The sequence below is a fragment of the Salmo trutta genome, chromosome 29 (assembly GCF_901001165.1).
Source record: "Salmo trutta chromosome 29, fSalTru1.1, whole genome shotgun sequence".
In the NCBI taxonomy this organism is placed as follows: Eukaryota; Metazoa; Chordata; class Actinopteri; order Salmoniformes; family Salmonidae; genus Salmo; species Salmo trutta.
Genome location: NC_042985.1, coordinates 31,663,728 through 31,687,632, shown reverse-complemented (window position 1 = coordinate 31,687,632; position 23,905 = coordinate 31,663,728). Strand labels below are relative to the sequence as shown.

The 23,905-nt window shown below is 41.7% G+C and overlaps 2 protein-coding genes across 2 annotated transcripts; one reads left to right on the top strand and one right to left on the bottom strand.

Annotated features, from left to right (window-relative positions):
- The first annotated feature begins 347 nt into the window (after positions 1 to 347).
- cmtm3 (CKLF-like MARVEL transmembrane domain containing 3) lies at positions 348 to 6,106 on the top strand. The gene is made up of 5 exons (XM_029721799.1): positions 348 to 603; positions 2,897 to 3,052; positions 3,656 to 3,751; positions 4,191 to 4,308; positions 5,128 to 6,106. The coding sequence occupies exons 1-5, from the start codon at positions 484 to 486 to the stop codon at positions 5,157 to 5,159; spliced, it is 522 nt and encodes a 173-aa protein (XP_029577659.1). The 5' UTR covers positions 348 to 483; the 3' UTR covers positions 5,160 to 6,106.
- Positions 6,107 to 6,108: 2 nt separating this feature from the next.
- On the bottom strand, positions 6,109 to 23,370 carry cmtm4 (CKLF-like MARVEL transmembrane domain containing 4). Its single transcript, XM_029721798.1, has 4 exons — positions 22,416 to 23,370; positions 15,642 to 15,818; positions 10,498 to 10,596; positions 6,109 to 8,869 (listed from the first exon to the last, which is right to left on the bottom strand). The coding sequence occupies exons 1-4, from the start codon at positions 22,599 to 22,601 to the stop codon at positions 8,705 to 8,707; spliced, it is 627 nt and encodes a 208-aa protein (XP_029577658.1). The 5' UTR covers positions 22,602 to 23,370; the 3' UTR covers positions 6,109 to 8,704.
- Between the last annotated feature and the right edge of the window lie 535 nt (positions 23,371 to 23,905).

Here is a 23,905-nt window from a genome sequence, read left to right as displayed (position 1 = left end):
TTTAATCCATGCAACAACACAATTATCATGTATATAAAATAAATACACCTTTGAAACATAATGTTTTTAACAATGTCAGGTTACATGTAGGCCTAGTCTATGTCTACGTTATTCTAAAGTAATGTTTCTATTGCATTTTGAGCTGTTTATGACGTTCCCATAAAGTTGGCCCATAGGCCTATAAAGTTATAACATATTATTTATAAAACTCGAGGGATACATCACAACAATTTTAACAGATACATTACAGTATTTTAGTTTTGACTCATATTAGCATGCACATGGCGCAGTCCACCCAGTATAACATCTAACATCTCTAGAATGCAGATGTTGAGCTTTTGTGAACTACGTTTTCGCTCTGTCATTATTTCCGTTTCCACTTCAAGAAGCAACACGCTTTTTCGAGGCTTTGCATTTTCCACTCTCATCTCTTCCAGCCCGCTGGATCTGTAACCAATACTGAACTCAAACTTTATCTTTGCAATGGGGGACATCGAAGCTCCCGATACGACTGGACCGAGTCAAAGTGTCCTTCAAACTATTCTCCCAATCGCCAAAGAATTCGCATCTTCACGGAAAGGACAACTTCTTATTGCAGAAGTGGTAACGTAGCATTTCAAATAAGATATTAGTGTCATTATTTCCATTGCTTCTTCCGAATACTTTTCTTCAACGCTGCCAAGACAAGCAAATGCTTAGAAGTTTAGATGACGGGGGCGGGCTGCACACCGATTTAACGGGTTTGTGCTATTCAGTGTTACACATTTGAATGCTCAAAAGTAGTTTTTTGTTAGGATTAATTTATGATATTGTATACCAGCTGTTTAGGTAAACTATATGGAAAACACAACCATTGAATTCTGCTCATTTCTATAGAGGTCAATGTGTCCATCACACGGTTCTCATTTTGTTTTCGTCAAAGGCGCTAAAAAAGGATTTATGAATTAGAGTTAGCCACATATTTTTTTACTTTGGAAGGTTTTAAGTTTACGACTGACTACCTTTTAATTCAGATGAGATGTATACCAGTTATTCGAAAGACAATGCATATGAATAATTTTGGAGACATATAGCCTGTAAACAATCATTCATATTCATGTAGCCTTGTGTAGGCTAATTCATGTTTATACAAGCAAGCAATATACCTTACATACAACTGTAATGTATTCTATACTTCATGTGGTCAGTCTACTGTCGCACTTCTGCTGTGTATTACTGTTATACTGGATATCTACTAATAGGTTTTGACATGATGTGCAGTAGCCTATTGTAGAGACACGTTTGCACATGCAAGTAAACAAAAATGGTCATGGTAAAAATACATTTAAAAGAGATAGTTTGCTAAAATTACAAATGGTTGCAAATAAATTAGCTGCATTAATTCTTCAATGATTATGGATTATTTCAAACCTCAGATATCAGGAAGTGAAACAAGAGTGTGTCTGCTTAGATATCTTTACTGTAAAAGGGGTCATCACCAAGGATTTGAACCGGTTGAACTCAAATATGTTATTATCATGGACCCTCCTATGTCTGACATGTGAGATTCAGTTCATGGATGTGCTGCATAAAGCAATTATCAACCCTCTCAGTCTCTACTTAACTGACTCTGCTGGAGGGCATGTAGCCCAAAAGCTATACTGTATAGAATAGAGGGCTTTAGAGGGCTCTGGCTGACTGGCGCTATAAGGTAAAGAAATCAGTCTCCAAGAACAATGCAGCCTCTTTACACACACACCAAGAATATGATCCTCTCCCCTGTTTGCGCTAGAAACCACACGGGTGCTACTATGACTTTAACCATTGGAAAACAATGGAAACACTCACGATACAATATAAAATATGCTGGTTTTAGTAGAGGCTCAAGACAGCTGGAAAACATATGCAGAGATGTTCCTGATCGTAATAGCTGGAATGACAATAATGCTGCTTAAGTCATTTAGTTTGTCGCTTGTAGCATCCAATTTACAAGAAATGTGTCGTGCCAGAATTCTCAGAAGCAAATGTTAGATTCCAAGATTCCTAGAGAATTGACCTTGTTGCTTTACTATCTATCCAAGGACATATTAGGTATGAACTGTTCCTGCTATGCAGAAACATAGCAGTGGGTGTCTGAGATGAGAAACGTTAGTCATGTCAAGGTCAGACAAAATGTCTGATAAGCAGAAGCACAGTTCTGCTGTGCCTTGTGAAGATATTCAACGTTATTCGACGATGAAACACATTCTAAGTGTAAGATAGATGAACAGTGTGTTCAGGGTTGTATCTATGAAAGCTGCAGTAGCAGTCTTGTGTTGCATTTGGGGGAGTTCCCTACCCAAGTCGAGCCATGTCTGTGGTTTTGATGACCCAGTGTAACAAAGACAAGATGGCTCTCTGTGTAGAATAACAGTGCCTGGGCTTGTCTTGTCCAATGGTGTTGGCCGGGGGAACTCAGGACAAGAGGATGTAGGAAAACAAGCACTATCACCAAAAATGCGTTTACAAAGTAAACACAAACTTGTGATTCGTCGAGAGACTGCATGCTGATCATAAAGACTTATTCCGATCTTTGAAATCACAAAGACCGTTGCATCTTTCAGGATTTGTGCTCAACCAGACAAACATGTTTTCATGATTAGCTAAAGTGAACAATTACATTAACACATTTGTGTATAAACAAGCAAAAACTTTAGAATGTACAGTATAGGCTTGTAGTGTATCTGTGAGTGTCTGTGTATATTATTTGTCATTCAACAGCTGCATCTCCTTACAGCTTGAGACAGGAAATGTAATAGCTTCGGGGCATTGCAACATTTCTTGAAAGGGAGATTTTGGACCAAAATAACTATAATGCCTTTACTGCATTCTATTGGTCAATTTCTCCATCTCTCCCTCCCTCTGTCTTCTCCGCCAGGCTCTGTCCCTCATCGCGTTCATTTGTTTTGTGGCGTCCACGGCAGCAGCCTTTGTCACAGCACCCCTGATTGAGTTCCTGGCTGCCCTCTTCCTCCTTTTTGCCTATTCCACCAAATTCAATGAGCGATTTAAGGGATTCCACTTCCCCCTCATGGTGAGTAGTGTACAAAACATTAAGAACACCTTCCTAATATTGAGTTGCACCCCCTTTTCCCTCAGAACAGCTTCAATGCATTGGGGCATGGACTCTACAAGGTGTCAAACATTCCACATGGATGCTGGCCCATGTTGACTCTGACGTTTCCCACAGTTGTGTCGAGTTGGCTGAATGTCTTTTGGGTGATGGACCATTCTTGATACACACAGGAGACTGTTGAGCGTGAAAAACCCACTACTACCACCTACTACCATACCCTGTTCAAAGGCACTTAAATATTTTTTCTTACCCATTCACCCCCTGAATGGCACACATACACAATCCATGTGTCAATTGTCTCAAGGCTTTAAAAAAATCATTATTTAACCCGTCTCCTCCCCTTTATCTACACTGATTGAAGTGGATTTAACAAGGGACATCAATAAGGGATCATATCTTTCACCTGGTCAGTCTGTAATGGAAAGAACAGGTGTTCATAACGTTTTGTCCACTCAGTATATTTATAGTCCACTTGGGTACAGTAGGGATGGTAGCCACTGCTGACAATTATAAAACAAATGTGAAAACTACTTTTTCATTTGTATTATTTCTCTCTTTTAGGATTTTCTGCGCTGTGTCAGTGCGTCCATCATCTTTTTTATAATCTCCATAATATCAGTTTCCAAGTTCACAGACGGGGCCTCTAAAGCAGCAGGGGTAAGAAATGCTCTTTGACACTATCCACACATCTCTAATCTAGCCTATGCCATGATCAGAGCTGTGTCCCCTCGCCATTAACAGCACAGTTGTCAAGCTCATTCCACGGAGGGCCGAGTGTCTGCGGGTTTTCGCTCCTCTCTTGTCCTTGATTGATGAATTAAGGTCACTAATTAGCAAGGAACTCCTCTTAATTGAAAGGAAAAAACAAAAACCGGCAGACACTAGGCTCTCCATGGAATGACTTTGATCCCCCCCTAATTTACTGTTTACACATTGAACTCTAAAGTTAACGTTTAACTCAGACGTCGTGTCTGGTTACTCCGCTGCATTACTTCATTGTGTCTGGATATCATATTATAGCTAGCTTCTGTCAGACACTTCACCCCCTTCTGTTTCACATTGATATCAAAGTTTTTCTTTCCCTCCACCCCTACAGGTGTTTGGGTTCATAGCCACCATTGTTTTTGCGCTGGATTTCTACTTCATCTTTAATGACCTGGCTAATTTCCTCAAACAAGGAGGGGACTTGGGTGACGACCCACCAAGAACCTCAGGTAACGCTTTCTTTCAGATCATGTCTAGTATATAGTATGATCTAATTAACGTAATCTACGTTTTGTCCCTAATGCTACAGACTGTAGCTGCTACAGTACCCCTCAGAAACATTCAGTCCTTTCCTTTTCTTCTCACAAAATGGACACAGGAAATATAGAAATTAAAACTTGGTGCTGACTCTCCATTCAGGGTTTTTGTTTCTGTCAGTTCTAAGGAAATGTGTTTGGATAGTTTAGGAAAACAACAAATTTGCAGTTTGCTGATAGCGCGTAGTAGAAATCATTAGCCACATTGTGAACCACATAGCTCAAGTTTACTCAGCCAAGGGTCACATAGGTCAGTGGGGATCGAATACTCATGGAGTGCGTTTGTGGAGTCAGCACATCGTCTAAAAATCTGTGCAGATTGTTGGCTTAGTTCTGTCCATGCTGAGTAGCTAATCTATTCAATAAAGAAAACATGGTAACATCTGAATTCTGATTTCTCATTTGCCCTGAAACTATCTCAGCACAACCTAGTTATTACTATGTTACTAACATTTATATTAGCTCTTTAATCATCGATGTTGTTCACATGGTGACCGCAAATGTGTTTTTACCTATCATGATTAGCTTGTAGGATTATATAGGCTTTATATTCATTTCTAATTTGAATTCCTGATCATTGCATAAGGAGGTCAGAGACATCAGGACTCAGCAAGACAAGGCATTCACTTCACTTCCCTCTTTGGAAGGGACAGGCAGAGGGGATGTGTCATACACAGACAGGCACAGCTCATAACCTAACTGTAAAAGTGTTTTTCTGGTTCTGTGTTATAGAGTACAACGACTCAGACTCTGACTCAGACTGAAGAGGTTCTACCCCAGGGACCGTGTGTGTGTGTGTGTCCAATCTACCATGCCTGGCAGGAAGACAGCCATACTGCAGACATCAATGGCATCCTGAAGGATTCACATTTCATTTGAAACTGATGTGAAAACAGGTTTCCTATCTCAGTCTTTAGCGCTTTGGAATGCTGACACATACAATGATCAATTACGGTTCAAGTATTATTTTCCAAATGCTCTAAAATTGCCCAAACTCTGAAATACATTTCTGAAGCTGTGAATGAACTGTGGTAGTTTTGGTGATGGCTTTTGGTTTACAGTTGCTCAGCCTCCATAATGCCAAGGGGAGCATGGGGAACAAAGGCAGATGACACTACATTTAAATGGAAGAATCTGGAGAAATTCCCTATGTTTTTATGAGGTTTACATAATTGAAAAGATTGGCAGCTGGTTGGCTGGTTACACCATCTGTCCAATCATCGTACTGGCTTTGCTTGATTTTTCCATTTCTGGTAACCTTTATTGAAAATGTTCCTGTATCTGATGTGATATCCTTGCATTAAAATCATTTTGTTACAGATCCATGTTCACCGAACTGAAAATACTTACTGTGCATGGCACTTAGCAACTCTTACCAGACTGCCCAAATGGCCACTTCCTGTTTGAATTTGATTTGTCAGCGGAATGTTTCTCTTTTCTACCAATTCCGAAAACGTTTGATAATGGAAAAGCACTGAGACTTTTGTGATTGTGTTTGAAAAGTTAGCTGCAAATGTGGTAGGACTGCATTCATTGATAAATGGTACACCAAAATGTTTTCCTATTTTAAAAGGTTCCTATTAAGGTTTTCTTACCAGGTTTGTACATCAAACATTTATCAATTTGCAGGTCAAGTAAAGAAAAGAAGAAAGGAACGAGTTGTTTTTCAGCCATTGTAAGCTTTACTTTGTTTAATAAAATATTAAGACATCATCATTTCCAAACCAGTTTATTTTGAAACAACGTTGTCACCATAAACCATAGTTTTGTTAAATCTACAGAAAATTCTTTAAATACAACAACACAGATTTTATGACTGCCTCCTAGAGTACAATAAATACCTGTATTAGTTACAGAGCATTTAAGAAAATCAAGGTCAAACTTTTAAAAAGATAAGAGCAGTTAAGTCTTCATTTTAAGATAAGCCATTTCGGGTGTTGAGTGGTTCAAAACCTTGACACAAGTCATAACCTATGCATGAAGCACTGTTGGTAGAGTTGTTTTAAGCATGTTACAAGATATTGTAATATAAATACACCCAGTTCAAAATCTTAGGTTATATTTACAGAGTGCTCTAGATTGTTAAGGCCTTCATGAAGCATTAACTTGTATTGTTCCACTATAGTCACATCATTTCACTACTAGTTAAAGCAAGGATTACATATGCACTCATATGGTCTATTACTGTATGTTGTAGCATAATGTGTTGCTAGATAAAGGAGATGGACCCACTACTGTGACGTCGAGGCATAATATACCACTTAAAACAATCAACCAGTCCTTCGTTGAATAGAGAGACATAAATAGAAACATTTGATTGTCTATTCTTCACACAAACCCACCCTCTCACACGTTTCAATCATAATCAACAGTTATTACGGTCAATTCATTCCAATTAAATCTGCAATTTGAGATTTGCAATGTTCCCGCCCTCGCCTACAAAGTCATTAATTTAGTTAGGCCTTAAGATTGTTCTCACAAAGAATATTTGTTCATCAACTGTTAAACACAAATTATTATCATTTTGACAAAGATGGCATCTTTTAAAACATTTGTAAGATGTCCCACAAGGTGCACTTCAGTCCATATAAAGCATCCACCATGAGCAGTTCCTCTGATGGTATCCTTACCATAATCCACATATACATACAGTATTACCAGCAGGCTCAGTGGAATACAGAACACCTGGAATCACAATGTTGTGTAGATGTAAACACACAATACTATTTAGAACAAAAAATACAATGACCAGTCAACATTTCTAAAAGTCCTTCATCCTAGACACATTCAGTACAAACTTGCGCATATGAACAGACTTGGGCTACATCTCCATAAATGGGATCTCAACAAAAGAATACAGGAAGTTGCGAGGGTGTTTTATGAAATAAGGTATGTGATAATGTTTGCTGTATAAGATTAATATGATCACACATTCAACTAAATACATTCATGGCAAAAAGTAAAACCCCATTGGTGCGCCATTCTGTGAATGAGTATGCCATGGACCCAATTACTAACAAGACAACATCTTTTGACAAGCGTATGTGTTGCCACATTTAAGTTTCAAAAATAAATGATGAATCAGCCAATACCTGAGATGTGCTATGGACGCTGACCTCGACCTGCGCCTGTTTATCAGTATTTCGTTCAATTACCAAACGTACCACCATGTTAGTAACGTACCGCTGTGCAATTTGTCGGTCACTCACAAGGCCAGATATACTACAGGTACAACACCTATACACGTCACATTTATACTCTTTAACCATTTACAAATAGCACCCATACCAACTACATTGCCTTCAGAAAGTATTCACACCCTTGACTTTTTCCACATTTAGTTATGTTACAGCCTGAATTTCAATAAATTAGCAAACATTTCTAAAAACATGTATTCACTTTGTCATTATGGGGTATTGTGTGTAGATGGGTGAGAAAAACACATATTTAATTCATTCTGAATTTGGGCTGTAACAACAAAATGTGGAATGAGTCAAGGGGTATGAATACTTTCTGAAGAAACTAAATCAAGTCCTGCAATAAAAATAGTCAAAAACTAATACCTTCAATTTTCCTGTCCATGTGGTTCGGTGTGATGTATTAGTGAGATACACTGAGGATGGTTACTTTATATCTTCTACAGAGGGAGACACAACTGAAATGTAATGACATTGTGGAACTGAACTGTGTTGGGAATGTGTTTCAGGAGAATCTGAGTTCAATACCTTAATAACTGGTTGACCTGCCATAACAAATAGGCGTAACCTTTTGGTCCTTTTTTTCAAGTTCAACTTAAAAAATATATAAATCAATTGAATTCATTAAACTGTTGTTCTCATTGTATGTCAGATCTGTAGCGTTAAAAAAATCATTCCATATCTAAACAGACAGTGCTACCTGTACGTATTGCAAGTAACATAAACACCAAACCCTGTACAGTTAGTGCTGGCGGCCATAGATACCAAGTCACACAGTTAAGAGCATTTACAAAACACTGGAGCAAGATTTCAAACCACGCTGAATTCAAAACCAGAAAAACACTGAATTAACATCAAGTCAATTCTCTTGATGACTGTCGACAGAGGAAGATCTCTGACCCAGTCTGTGTATTGGTACTCTCAGGGGGCTGGGGCTCTGGCTCCAGGCCTTGAGGGACTCTCGCCAAAGGAGACCCCCAAGAAAAGAGGCTGCAGTGCTCATCCATGGAGTGGGTACAGTGATTGGTTATGTCACTAGGGGGTAGTGGGAGAGAGGGTATGGTAGGATAGAAGCCCTAAATGTCAGTCTTGGTCTCAGAATGTCACCTCCATCAGGCCAGGTCAGGCCGTGTCTCCATCTCTCCCCGGGAGGCAGTGCGGGCTCGCATGTACTCACTGGTCTGGACCGCCACTGAGCGCCCGTCACCCATACGCCACCTCTTCACAGCCAGGAAGGTGTTCACAGCGTACACACACGTCACCAGGAAGCCAAATATCTGCACAGGAAGTTACAAGAACATGATTCAACACAACAGAATTTCTGTTACTATGAACTTCAAATAAATGTAGGTTTCCAAGTAGTATAGGAGGAAATGACACCTCCTTCCAGTCCTTCCTAATATTTCCAGTAGTAAATACATCTCAAGCAGGAACTACTATATAATTACAGCAAGACATTTAGCGGATTAAACAGTAACACACAATGTGTCTAATCTCTCTCCAAATCGCAGCCCTTTATACAGTCTACGCCCCTGAAGAAATAGACAGAGTGGAATTCAACAAATACATCCCTCCCACAACTCCCTCCATCCCTCCCCAGAAGGAGAGCCCAGGGATTTAACTGGCCCCCCTCCAGGCCTGAAAAGCCCAGGATGTTTAATAGAAACTTCCTGCTGAGAACATCTGTACCATAAACGACTCAGCACAAATCCACAGGCCACCGGCCGGGCGCCCGTGGTACACAGCTCTGCTGGTCCAGCCTCATGCACAACCACAGGAATCAAAGGACCAGCAGTGTGTGCGAGGGCGTGCATGCTTTCTTTTGTGTAAAGCAAGCTTTGCCAGACAATGCATACAATCTGCAAGAGATCATGGAGCGAGCGGTACAGAGAATGAGAGGGAGAGACATCAAAATTAGGTTGAGGGTTACAAAGAGGGTTGATAGTCAAAGAGAAAGAGACCTAGGGAAAAAGAAAGCGAAACAGAGAGAGAGAGAGAGAGAGAGAGAGAGAGAGAGAGAGAAACCAATGAGGTGTTACCTCTCTCTCCAACGAGGGAATTAGGGCTGAACTCCAGCGTAAACGTCCATGTCACGGCTCAGAGCTGACATGACAGGAATCAGAAATCAGCTCATAACCTCCAGGGAGGGACTGAGTCAGTAAATGGTGTGGATGTGGCAGCAGCAGGGTGGCCAATGGAGCCATGAACATTCACTGTGGCTCTGCTCACACACCACCAAGCTCTCAGCACACCCTGAACATGAACACTTCGCCTCTGGGCTGGCCAATTACTGCCTGGCCAACTGATCCTCAAACCTCTCACACTGTCAGACAGCTTGATGTGGCAGCAATTCCATTTTGGCTTTATTATACTGTAGGTGGGAACAAAATGCCATATCGACTTGGTCAAATGTAGTTCAGGCTACCTTCCACAGGGAGGCAGCAGTTAACAGGAAATGCAGTATAATGTGGACAGACAAAGAACCTGATAAACAGAAAATCAACAGAAAAACTTCAGGGAGGCTTGTAGTTAATTGCTAAATGTCTTGCATTCGATTTGATTATTTAACATATCCCTGAACATTTTGTAGTAAAGGTCTCTGATGTATATTTTAGATGCATATAGGCTACTCTTCAAACAACATAAACCTAGTGGGTCGTGTAACACCAGCCACTGTTCTTTGCGTAGCACAAAAACGGATCAAAGAACCCTTTCACAGAGAGAGGGGAGTAGAGAAGGGAGGATGAGGGGGTGGAAGGAGAAAGACCAGGCCTCAGCCCATGTTTCAGTGGTGTACATCTGAGACAGACTAATAAACAGGGTGGTCACTCTGAGAAGGCCCAGGTCAGGGGTCACAGGGAGTAACCAGGATGAGGATGCAGTGGGGCGGGACGGGGGAACTCACCACTGCTGCGATCTCGGCTCCGGACTTGTGGTTGAGAGCAGCCAGGACCACAGAAGCCAGGAAGAAGAAGAAGGTGCTGGCTGCAGTGTTGACCAGGTCCTGTAGAAACAGACAGACAGACCATGCATATTAATTAACAGGTAATGTTTAGACTGATAGTTACTGTACATATTGTAAGTAGCCAGGTGTTAGTACTAGCTTCTCTCACCATGTTTGTACAGAGACACTAATGTTTGCCAACAGTGTGCAAAGCTACTTTGAAGAATCTCAAATATAAAATACATTTTAAAAAAAACATTTTTTTTAAACACTTTTTTGGTTAGTACATGATTCCATATGTGTTATTTCATAGTTTTGATGTCTTCACAATTATTCTGCAATGTAGAAAATGGTAAAAATAAAGAAAAACCCTTAAATGAGTAGGTGTGTCCAAACATTTGACTGGTACTGTATGCTCCTGCTGTATTTCAGAATTGTAATATTTAAGTAACATAATTAGAGTTTCTGTCATATTAAAGTAACATATTTAGAGTTTCTGTCATATTAAAGTAACATATTTAAAGTTTCTGTCATATTAAAGTAACATATTTAAAGTTTCTGTCATATTAAAGTAACATATTTAGAGTTTCTGTCATATTAAAGTAACATATTTAGAGTTTCTGTCATATTAAAGTAACATATTTAGAGTTTCTGTCATATTAAAGTAACATATTTAAAGTTTCTGTCATATTAAAGTAACATATTTAGAGTTTCTGTCATATTAAAGTAACATATTTAGAGTTTCTGTCATATTAAAGTAACATATTTAGAGTTTCTGTCATATTAAAGTAACATATTTAAAGTTTCTGTCATATTATGGTAGAATTTGAGTTTCTGTCATATTGAAGTTGCACATTTAGAGTCTCTGTAACCCACATCATTGTCATACTTGTCAATCCTTCAACTATCTGAATGTTTGGAATTGTTTGTGCTGTTCTCTTGTTCTCAGTTGATAGTATTTGGCGCTGAAGGCAGTCACTGAAGGTCCTAGTACAAGGACCTAACTATTCACATGAACATCGGACACTGTGTCTCCGTGAGCTTTCAGGATGTGTTGTTCTGGCTGACCAGTCCTTCAGTGTATGCTTAATAAATGTTTCAGCATGACTGGGGCAATGCCCCCCCATTTGAATAGCTGCATAATGGGAGTCATAACCCACATCATCTCACATGACACCAACTATCCCCCACAGACTCACTGGCCAAACTAGACTCAAGACTGAACACTAGCCAAGCGAGACCCTCAAAACCAGAACACTGGCCAAACCAGACTCAAGTCTCCCTTTTTTGCACCAACACACATGTACAGCTCTCAGACCACCAAACCACACAAATGCTGGAATCAATCAGAAACTAATCAAGCCTGAGTCTCACACTTGGCTTCAGATGTAGGGCAAATAAACTCTAATGCCTCACTTCCTGTATTTGCAGTCTATGTTTGGCAGGTATAGAGAGCGTGTCTGTGTGTGATCTGTTTGGCAAGATATGTGAAGAGAAGACAAACGGTGCTCAGTGGGATGTAAAACGGTGAAAAGTGCTGTTTATCCTGGGGTTTAATCTGTCTGATGTGTTTAATGGAAGCATTCCTACAGCAGCGCTAGGCGATCTTGTAGAGCTGGATCTCCCATCACCCTTAGTAACAGCACAGCATACACTGGTCCAACTGGTGTTACTGGACTGATTTCTCAGCGTCAATACTGCCACGCTCCCTCTACTACACACCCCAGATCCAGCTCAGCCCAGATCCAGCTCATCCCAGATCCAGCTCACCCTAGGTCCAGCTCACTCTAGGTCCAGCTCAGCCCAGATCCAGCTCAGCCCAGATCCAGCTCACCCTAGGTCCAGCTCACCCTAGGTCCAGCTCAGCCCAGATCCAGCTCACCCCAGATCCATCTAATTCCAGGTCCAGCTCACCCCAGATCCATCTAATTCCAGGTCCAGCTCACCCCAGATCCATCTAATTCCAGGTCCAGCTCACCCCAGATCCATCTAATTCCAGGTCCAGCTCACCCCAGCACATTACTCTCTGGGAGAAACCATTCCCACATGCACAGCTGCGGTTTGTAAAGCAGTAGCAAAAGATGGAGCGCCTGCCTTTAAATACCCCAGTCAAACCGCTGCCTCACTCTCGCTCTTTCTGCAGAGTGACACACTTCTCCAACCCCTCATTCACCCGGAGCCCCGAGGCAGAGAGGCAGGCAGGCCGCTTAGACTTACTGGCTTCTCTGGGAGAGGTGGAGATGTCAGCAAGCTCAGCATTTGGCAGAGCAGTCAGGGACTCTCTGGAAGCCAGAAAGTGTGAGTGTGTTAGGAGTGGTCTTTCACCGAGGAGGGCTGTCGGGGCTCCAGAAGCTACATCCCCTTCAAATGGTTCTACCAAATGTTTTCAGCTGCGTGTTTATGCTGATTTAGACAAGGATCAAGGCAACAGGACGCACGCATATCCAGACAAACCCTCCCGAAGTGCGAGTAGACTTCACATTGCAGAATACATTCAGTTCAACAATCTTTTTGGGGGGATGAAATCAATAAAAAGAGAAGCATAATTACTGCATGTCTTCTGCTTGGGTGGCAAAATACTGGGCTTAAAAAACTGCAGTGAAAAACATTTCCTGGACTCCCCTCTGAGATAACTGAGTGAAAATGAATAGAACGTAAGAGAGGAGGGCTCTGCGAGCACAACAGATGAATCACAATAGCAAGCCATAATTTGCAGGTGGATTAAACGTGTAGGGGGAGGGAATGGACCCTGCTAGGTAAAACAGCATGGGGTCTGAAAGACACCTGCTTTGGAACAAACAGCAGAAGCTACTAATGCATACACAAACATGATGGCGTTGCACACTATTTCAACAGATGCCAAGCTTCAAGGAAAATAAACCACACAGCTACATCTGCAAGAGGAATGCACTGTATCGCATGTTCAATCATTAGTCAGCAAAGTAAATAAATAATATGTTGCTTGTGATTTGCCACAGGTTCATCTATCAAAACAGAAACCTTCGCTCCACTCAAGCCAATACACTGCCTGATTTCCATGTTCAGAAAGAATAAGGAGCTGGCATAGCAGGATCTGCACTAAAGTGAGAGGGGATAACCTGCAAACCAGATCAGCATATGCTCTCACACTCAGAGGGGAGACTACCTGGCACATTGTCAAAGATCCAGTCAAGGGGCCACAACAGGTCCTCCACAGGCTGCCATTCCAGTCAAGCATGTACTGAGATTTATGTTCCCAGCCTCCTCATTTTTGAGCAAAAACTTTCCCAGCATTGACTGGGCCAGCACTCGCCCACATTTAAAACTGGCAGTGTCTGTGTGTGTGGTCACCCTTCTCTGTGCTGGCACTCCCTGGCATGGCAGTTGGTAATTTGAAACCCTTTGTGTGAAAGACAAAAGACAGTCAGCTCTGAGACCATGTTTGACCGTTGTGGCCACGCCACAAAAAGAGAGTCAGTCTCTGCCAGCACAAGACAGACCAACGCCACAACGCCATCCAAATCCAGAGACACGGCATCACACAGTTCACCAGGGGCAGGGGAAAGAAAAAGAACTCATAACACTGAACTCACTCCCCTTAGCTAGCGCCAACAATGTATCTGAATAACCAAATGACCTCTAACCAAATGTGACATTTCCAGGAGCTTTCACTCAACAACTTTTTGTAAAAGTTACCTCAGAGAGCTTTATGATAAAGCCCATGGCAGTTCTCGTTTTCTTAGGTGGGGGAATAGCTCCCCTATATTCCCAAGACAGCAATAGACCATTACCAAACATATAATCAAGCACGGGTTTGATATGACAGTATCAAATAGCACATAATTGGAAGAACAGACCCTCCTCAGACTTTTTCCACATTTATAAGTCGGCTCCACAAGGGGGTCATTTCAGTGTCACTGGAGTGTTTGGAGAATTACTTTCTCGGTTTACACTCAGTCAAAACTGCTGTGTAATGTCAAGATTCCTGGAGCCCACTCGCATTGGAGAAGCCTTGAATGTCCCAGATTTAAATACAATGAAGGGAAAGCGGGCCACTGTGCTGATGCCAAGTCCGCTACTCCAATCTAGAGCCAATAAGAGCCATGGAGATGGCAACAGCTCTCTTTAAGCCACAACCAGACACACATATGCACACAAAGCAACAGCTCTCTAACTGACTCAAATAAATACAGATAACAGACGTTTCAACTGCCCACCCCCAAAGGCACAACGGCATAAACACACCAAATGACTTTTGTTTCTTCACACAAACGGTGTGCATAAGACAATAAAAAATAAAATAAAAAGTTATGACATCACATTCACAGACATTGATATATTTCATATGGAAGTACTGAATTATAGAAATACAAAGATAGCCATATGTTGTGTTGACATGGTGCAGTGTTTCCATCTCTTTGAAGGGTCCTGCATAGCCCAAAACCAGTGGGCCTCAGGAGAAAAACACACAAAGCCTATTTAAAACAATATATAAAAACCCTGCTTCATTTTGCTTCATTTGGCCAACAGTAAAAGCCAAAGGCACACCTCCGTATGCCTGTTTGAGGTAAAACACATAGTACTAAGTATACCATGCAATACGATAGTTATGGTTGGATTTAAACCACTTTAACTCACCATCTATTTCTCTTTCTGGTATGCAGTGTGTTCTGGAAATTAAGCACAGAGCAGCGTTTCCATTTCCATCTGTAACACATCCTGTACCGGAGCCCAACGCTCTAACGATGTGTGTTTGTAGGCAAATAGTCAAAGGGGCCATGTTGGATTGGTGAATACCCGCCACTAACATTTGCTATGACTGCATTTGTTTTTACTCATTCTCAACCACATTTTATAGGCAAGTGCACATTCAGCAAATTCAGTTTACCCTTCAGTTCAACCAATCAACATTTATTTAATCACATATGTTAATACTTTGTGAAGTTGCTCTTATACCTATGTAATAACGCTGTATTTAAACTAGCCACAACTTTAGTCTCAAAGCAAAGAGACCAACCCATTAAGTCCTCCAGAAGACGTGTCTATTGGCTTATCGACATCTGAACCAGACTCTTGCCTCCAGTAAGAGGATGTGATTGGTCAGTGTGTGTTGGCGGCATACACACCGTCAGGCTCCAGTTGATGTGGTGCACTTTGGTGTGCAGACTGAGGCTGAAGATGAGGAGGAGGACGCCGGTGACTACAAAGGCACTGCAGCTCACAAACTCAAAGAAGTAGACCCCTCCGCAGGGTAGGCACAGCATGATGGTCTCTATGCAGATGAAGGCTATGAGGGCCAGGGCCTGCAGAGAGGGAGGAGGAAGAGGGACAGGTCAAGGACAGCCTTAAAATAAGCTATACACATGCAGTCCTACAGCAGAGTGGGTAGAGAGTAAGTCGTTATGATACTACCCACATAAAACCCAAACAAACGCATTCAGTCAGACGGAGTACGACCAACGTGAAAACCACAAATGACGTCTTTATATTGTTAATTAATCATTTGAGGCATGCCAGGGGTTAGCCATTTAGTAATGATAACTATATATCAACTAGTGACACTAGCCACGTTTCTTTCACATTACTCCAAAACTTTGATGAGACTGAGGTGACTGGTGCTGATGGAGTGGCATTGCTTTGGGAAGTGAGTGAGAGGAGCCCACGACCTCATTGTGAACAGTTAATTGATATATTTTCCCTCCCAATTAGCACTCCACCACAGTGATGGGGGAGAACTCGGAGGTTAATGTGTTATTTAGGGGTTCCGTTGCAATCAGCCCGACTCTCCACAAACTTCAGACCAGCAGATTGTAGGATGGTCCGCGCGAGCCTGAGGGAGACGGAACCACCGCCATCACCACGCATACACATTCCAGGCTTTGTCCCATCTGGGCCGGCTCAGATCGGATCTAGTTGCCTGGCAGATCTAAATAAAGAATCTGTTCCATCTGGGATAGAGGGCCTAGTCCAGCTTTTATCATCAAAAATGTATGAGCTCTGTGATAGGAAGTCTGAGAATTACAAGCATGCTAATGCACCCATGCACTGTATACATTCGCACCACCTTGAGAAAGCTAAAAGGTGACTAATGGAACATTCCCTAGACACATCACACAGTGAGATTGTGAGAGTGAGAGAGAGAGAACTATTTTGGTATCATCATCAAAAGTGACATCACACTCTCACGTATGGAATCCCTTTCCTTTCTTTCTCTCCCTCTCCTAATACCACTTTTCAAAAATCCCCCTCCTAAGGGGAGCCTTCAGATGTCTTAAGCAGATGCTTGGTTTCACAGCTTTGACGAGGAATTCACATGACTTCTTGACAGTCTACGGCTCCCCACATGGGACTTGGACAGCCAAGCGTCTGAGGATCTGCCAGAACTCTAAAAAAGTACCAATACCAAGTCTGCGATTTAACCACGAGAATCCATCCCTAACAAACCTTACCAAGAAGCCATGAAAGGAGACACAGATTTGCATACACGTACACTTCATGCTGTTTTTATAATGTATGACCTGCTCAGATTTCTTGTCTGTTTCCTATGCTCGTCTGAAATGCCGATTTGAGCGAGGCCTCTCTGTGAAGAGCCAACTCCTGTTTTGTAATGGTTAAATGGAAAAGGTGATTGACAGACAATGCATTCCATGGCAACAGTGAGACTTGAATATGCAGATTCACCTGCATTTTTGGCCGTGATGTTATCTTTAGACAGAGAAAACCCACTCACCTCTGTACAATAATCTGTAATAGCGTTGGAGACTATATGAAGCCTATGATTTATGTGTAAACAATTACCATAATGAAGCTGGACAAAAGACCAATCCATCTGTAATATAAAAAAAATGTCATGAAAACAAAACATATTTTCCATACAATATGTTGGCGCAGTGTCGAGGCCCAATCCATCCTGTCTTTTTCTGGGTCAGACACAATGCAGATCAGTAGCCACTCTTTCCTCTCCATCTAAGCCATATATTATCCTGAAGAACAAGTTATTGATACCTTGAGGATGATGGTCATCCATCTGACAATAACAGTTTTCTACGGCATAGAGCAATATTGTCAATGTCAGAATTTGCTGTAAAACTGGCATCTTAGTTGGCTGAGATAGAAGACAACTGACATGATAAGTGCAGTGAGTAAATCAACCAGTATATTGAACCAGTTGCTGATGGGAGCAGCAGGGAGGCAGCTGGTCGTGTTCCTTCTGACCAGCTCCCCTCCTCTCCTCCCTAGCCCCGGGCTGTTTCGTAAACCTGTCAGCCCGGTTAATGAACAGAACAGGGGACTGCAACAGGGCTTCTCATCACAACACTCTTCTTTCTGACACATAGTGTTGTTGAGGCAGGAGAGCGCTTAGGCGACACTCCTGAGAGGCTCTCTGGCTCACCACCCTTCACACATCTGCTGCAATTACAGCCTTGCGAAGGCCAAACACTGCGCTCAACTCATTGTTTCTCACGCAGACACACAAGCACGTGCACAGTCACGCACACACACAAACATATTATTATTTCAGACCGGCAAATCTTTGTCAACCCCACACTTACAGTAGGGACCTCAGTGAGGAATTCTTTGAGCCTATGTCTTTCTCTGTGGCAGCCAATTGAAACCCCATTAGAGGTGTGTTTGTCTGGGTGCGCACAGCGTGACATAACAACATGGACGTGTCCAGACTGGGGGTGGATGCAGTGGATGAAGTCATCGCTGAGTCGTGATAAAAGCAGCCCTTCCCAGAAAATGAATGGAGGTAGGCATCAAAACACAGACTGCACTCCAACGAACTTTGATCAGTGGTGTCATGTGTATTTCGTTCCTGGCCCAAATGGCTCATTGTAATCTGTGCAAAAATACGTTTTTCTCCTGTTTTTTGACCCCAGAGATGTCTGTAGAGTCAGAAATTCCACCTATCATGTGTGTTTGTTGAAGACCAGTCAGAGAGAAACACTAGAACAGAATACACAGTCTCTCCAGAATGGGAAGTGCAAGCTGACATGTAGCAGCATCTGGTAAATTAATTTAGCTCCATACACAGCCTACAAAAATGGCCTTCAATAATATTAAACTTTCCCTTGTTAAAGCACCCCAAAAAAAATCAACATTACAAGGTCCATTTACACAACTGAATAGCTATGTTACAACTTAATCCAAAAGGCAACACTCTACAAAAGAGATGAAAAGGGAGCTTTATTTTGGTATTATAAAGGCCACAGTTTAAATTACATTATAAACAGTACAAAAAGGAGGGACTGTCAAAACCTGATTGGTAAGAGCTGATTGGGTTAGAGCTGACTGGGTAAGAGCTGATTGGGTAAAAAGACTTGAGCTATGTGGAAATGCTTAGAGGAGATGAGATCCACAGAAGCCTGTTGTCACGAGACTTTTCACACCCATGTAAAGTTATCATAGACTGACACAAAGAAAGGTTCTCCGAAGGTGATAACACCAGTATCCTGGGGCTACTGCTTCTCCCAGTAACACCAGGTCAACCTCAGACCTTCAGTGTTTATGTAACAACAACCTCTATGGGACCAGAGACCAAGTGGGTGTGGCTGTAGGAACAGTTCCCATAGTAAAGTCCTTAGGAGAGGTAAACGTGCTAACTGGAGGAGGGTTTCACCTCAACTTAACTAATGTGACATATACTGTACTACACACAAAACCCTCCCGATCTGACCAGCAAGGTTAGCACCGAGCATTCAACTTTACTAGCCCACAAAGTATGCTTTTTTGATTTATGGCTGAAATCGTATGTGATTTTATGTAACTGAATAGTGAGTAGCCTATTAGAGAAGGATAACTTATCATCATCAACCCTCCCTTTAAACTACACTTTAATCCATTATCACTAGTTTAATTTAGTTCAACGATATCAATCATCAACTCTGCACTAATGTGGATTGAACTGGGATGATCCATTTACATTGAGAGTGCTCTTGTTCAGGGAACAAAACGGGGCACATTTGCAGATGAGTTACAATGAGCGGTGTTTTGGGGATTAAATAGTAAAACACAAGACCTCAGCAGCTCCGTGTGAGGCCCTTCAAGTCAGTCAATCATTGTCCAGTGGCAGTGGAAAAGGCTGTGGCATACATGCACTCCAAGGTCAACTGACAGTCAAACCAAGCCTACATACGGGAACTCTGCGATTGTAAAACTATTATGGTCAACCTTGAGCATATTTCCTCAATGAGCTGCCATGAGTAAATGTAAGGAATGTGTTATCAACTCCTCTGTACTATCGTTCAAATGACACCACCTTACAGAGGAAGCATAGCAAGCAAGGCTAATAAAGTAAAACAGTGACTAGGTCCATAACGTCAACACGGCTTGGTTGGCAGACATGGTAAAGGTGAGATAAGGTGAGATAATGACATTCAGACATCCTGCCCAGTGCAGGTATTGAATTAGACTGGCATGACCAGGAAAGACTGGAAAGACCTGTTGCATTCACACCTGTAATGTCCCTGGGAGTTGTGGTGTCTCCACTGTACATTTACCCTGGGTAACTGTAATGAAAGACATGACTTCCTGTTTGACCTCAGTGTTTTGTTTGTTTTCATGTAACCTCTAGTTGGTCAGCTTTCTCCCACTATGACATTGTTATTATATGCTTATTGTCAGTCTCACCTGACCAAGCAGTGAACGTCTACCTGGGCACAGAGAGTTGCTCTCAGCACAGACTTTACACGCAGGCTACAGATGTCTTTCTCAAAGACAAATATCTCCGGTGTGTGTGATTCTCCAGGTACATCTCTCCCACCGTTCTCCTTGTCACGCGGTACTGTGGCTTTTCTGGCTTTGAATCTGGTGAATCCTCTGAACATCAAAACCCTTTGTACAATGAGTTCACTTAAAGAGTCAAGAGGGTGTGTGTTTTGACCGCTGTACAGCACAACAGAAGGCAAATAACATTCTATAATTCAAACATGGCATCTTCTGAGTAGGGGGCTCAGGTTGTTTCCCTTGGCACTGTATGCACTTAATTACTTCCTTAGTTCCACTGGTTTTCCGCACTGTGGATACAGTGCTTTATCTGTAGGCCATGTGAGAGCACCATCTTTGACTGAACAGTTTGGCACCAAAAGAGGGGACAAAACTCTGGCCGAGACGTTTCCTCTGCAACTGAATTATCATAGCTTTGGGAGGCATCATCTTCCTTTGTTGTTGTGTTTTCTACCTCCTAGACATCTGGTTTTAGGTGTACTGGCTCAAACCCCACATAAAACTATGCTGTTTCCCCTTCCTGTAAACTGCTGAGAGAAATGTTGCTGATTTCTTGAAAATAAACAGTCATACAATTGTTATACACAACCGTTCAAAAGTTTGGGGTCACTTAGAAATGTCCTTGTTTTTGAAAGAAAAGCTATTTTTTTGTCCATTAAAATGACATCAATTTGATCAGAAATACAGTGAAGACGTTGTTAATGTTGTAAATGACTATTGTAGCTGGAAATAACTGATTTTTAATGGAATATCTACATAAGCCCATTATCAGCAACGATCACTCCTGTGTTCCAATGGCACGTAGTGTTAGCTAATGCAAGTTTATCATTTTTATTGTCAGAGTTCCTCTGTTCAGTGTCTGTGTTCTTTTGTCTATCTTTATCTTTTCTTTTTATTGGCCAGTCTGAGATATGTCTTTTTCTTTGAAACTCTGCCTAGAAGGCCAGCATCCTGGAGTCGCCTCTTCACTGTTGACGTTGAGACTGGTGTTTTGTGGGTAGTATTTAATGAAGCTGCCAGACTTGTGAGGCATCTGTTTCTCAAACTAGACACTAATGTACTTGTCCTCTTGCTCAGTTGTGTACCGGAGCCTCCCACTCCTCTTTCTATTCTGGTTAGAGACAGTTTGCACTGTTCTGTGAAGGGAGTAGTACACAGAGTTGTGAAAAGATCTTCAGTTTCTTGGCAATTTCTCGCATGGAATAGCCTTCATTTCTCAGAACAAGAATAGATTGACGATTTTCAGAAGAAAGTTCTTTGTTCTGGCCATTTTGAGCCTGTAATCGAACCCACAAATGCTGATGCTCCAGATACTCAACTAGTCTAACGGCCAGTTTTATTGCTTCTTTAATCAGAACAGCAGTTTTCAGCTATGCTAACATAATTGCAAAAGGGTTTTCTAATGATCAATTAACCTTTTAAAATGATAAACTTGGACTAGCTAACACAACGTGCCATTGGAACACAGGAGTGATGGTTGCTGGTAATGGGCCTCTGTACACCTATGTAGATAATCCATAAAAGATCTGCAGTTTCCAGCTACAATAGTCATTTACAACATTAACAATGTCTACACTGTATTTCTGATCAATGTTATGTTATTTTAATGGAGTTTTTTTTGTTGCTTTTCTTTCAAAAACAAGGACATTTCTAAGTGACCCCAAACTTGTGAACAGTAAGGAACTGGTTGATATGGAATTCTTTCTAGTAGAGGAAGTTTTGATTATTTGGGCTACTTCCATTGCAAAATCACGTACTACCTTCATGTACCTCTCTGCACATTGATATGGTACTGTTACTCCCTGTATATAACGCCATTCTTGTGTATTTTATTTTTAAACACGGCATTGTTGGGAAGGGCTCGTCAGCAAGCATTGCACGGTCAAATTTTAAACTTGTTGTATTCGGCGCATGTGATACTAAATTTGATTAGAAAAAAATGTGAAAGTGTAGCAGAGTGGACTGCGGGTGACCAACATGCAAAATTGGCTACTACTATGTCACTGTGCCTAAAGAGTCAGGCCATCTATCAAAAACAGACAAGCACAGGCTACACACATACAAATGAAGCTACACAACATTCAATGAAGCGTTTTCATATGCACATCTTTGCAGTTTTTCAGTTCTGTCAAGCAGTCTCTTGAATGATTTGACTGAATTATTTAACTCACCACTTCAACGGACTTTAATATGCCAAAGTGTGACTTCAGGTACTCAAAGTCACACCTAATGCCACCCAAAACATTCCTTGAGTGTACGGGCTCGGTGGTGGGCTGGTATGGGCTACTTGCTCCCGAGATCATGGAAGTGTTGGAGGCCTCGCCATCAAACCCCTCCGCCTCCTCGCTGTTCCTCATGATGATTTAACTGTACGCTCCTACACGCACGGGCACTTTTATTAGAGTAGCGTGGTGGATTACTCACCTTGTAGCTTTGAAAACAAAAAAACAAACACTTTTTACAATAAGCGAAATGGACAAAATAAAAACGGCTCACTTTTGATGCGACGATCGCACAACAAGCTACTTTGTTGTGGCGATTTAAAAGAAGGGGGTAACAATGCTTATTCCGCGAATATTCCTCGTTGATCAAATGCTGCTTCCAAAAAGAATGTGATACAAATTGCGTTACAGTTGCGCACCAGTGTAAGTGGACTATTCTGGTTTGTTCTGCACGCACCGAAAACACCTATTCATGGAGTTGGAGAAACAGGCGAGCTACATTCCGCTCCTTTGTGATACTTGTATGTAAATAACAAAAATCCATCATGGCCAGAAGAAACGAGACATGCCGTTTTTACACCATGGCTTTTGTAGCCAAAAGTTCTGAGCTGGAATACAAATTATATTACGGTTGCTGTAAATGTAAAGTCTTCGCCCAAAAAAACGGCACATTCCTGTATGCACACGCTTTCAAAAGTATTTAAAAGCTTGAAGACGCCCATTGGATATAGTAACTTCTGGTAGCCTAGGTCCCGGAGGCAATCTTTATTATCCCCGTTGATTTAATTGTAAATAGTGAAGGGCTTTCCCGATGTGTGTATCATCGTTCGTTGATAGATACTGCGTAGGTTTTCCCCTGCCATGCAGGGCGCGGAGAGTGGTGGTCTATGATCGTGACGTGTACACAGGTGTACACTGATGACGCTGTGGCAGGTAGGCCCATCATCTCTATGGCTAGGCCTACAGTATAGTGTTTGCAATAGAACCCCGATTACTGTAACATATTACACTATTATGTTAATCGACTATGCAGTAGACAGTAGATACCACTAGGCTACATATCGCCAAATAGGCCAATCAACATACATGAAACAGAACAAGCAAAACAAATATTCATCCGAGACTTTTCAAAAAGGAATAATTCATAAAATAACTATAGGCTACATTACTTACGCTGACCATCAGCGTAAGTAATGTCTACTAAAAGTGATGACAGACATTTAAACATAAAAAATAAAATAAAGACTGATCACTATCATCTGTTCAGCTCCAAAGTTGACTTTGGGTGGGTTCAGATGTAGGGCAAGGACAAATAAATCGCACTTAAGTGTCCTACTGTCCTTGTGTCTGGAAAAACACTGCACTGCCATCTCATGGTCAAGGTCATGAGAAAACCTAAGTGCTACAGAGTACTGACCATGACAATCACTTGTTCACAA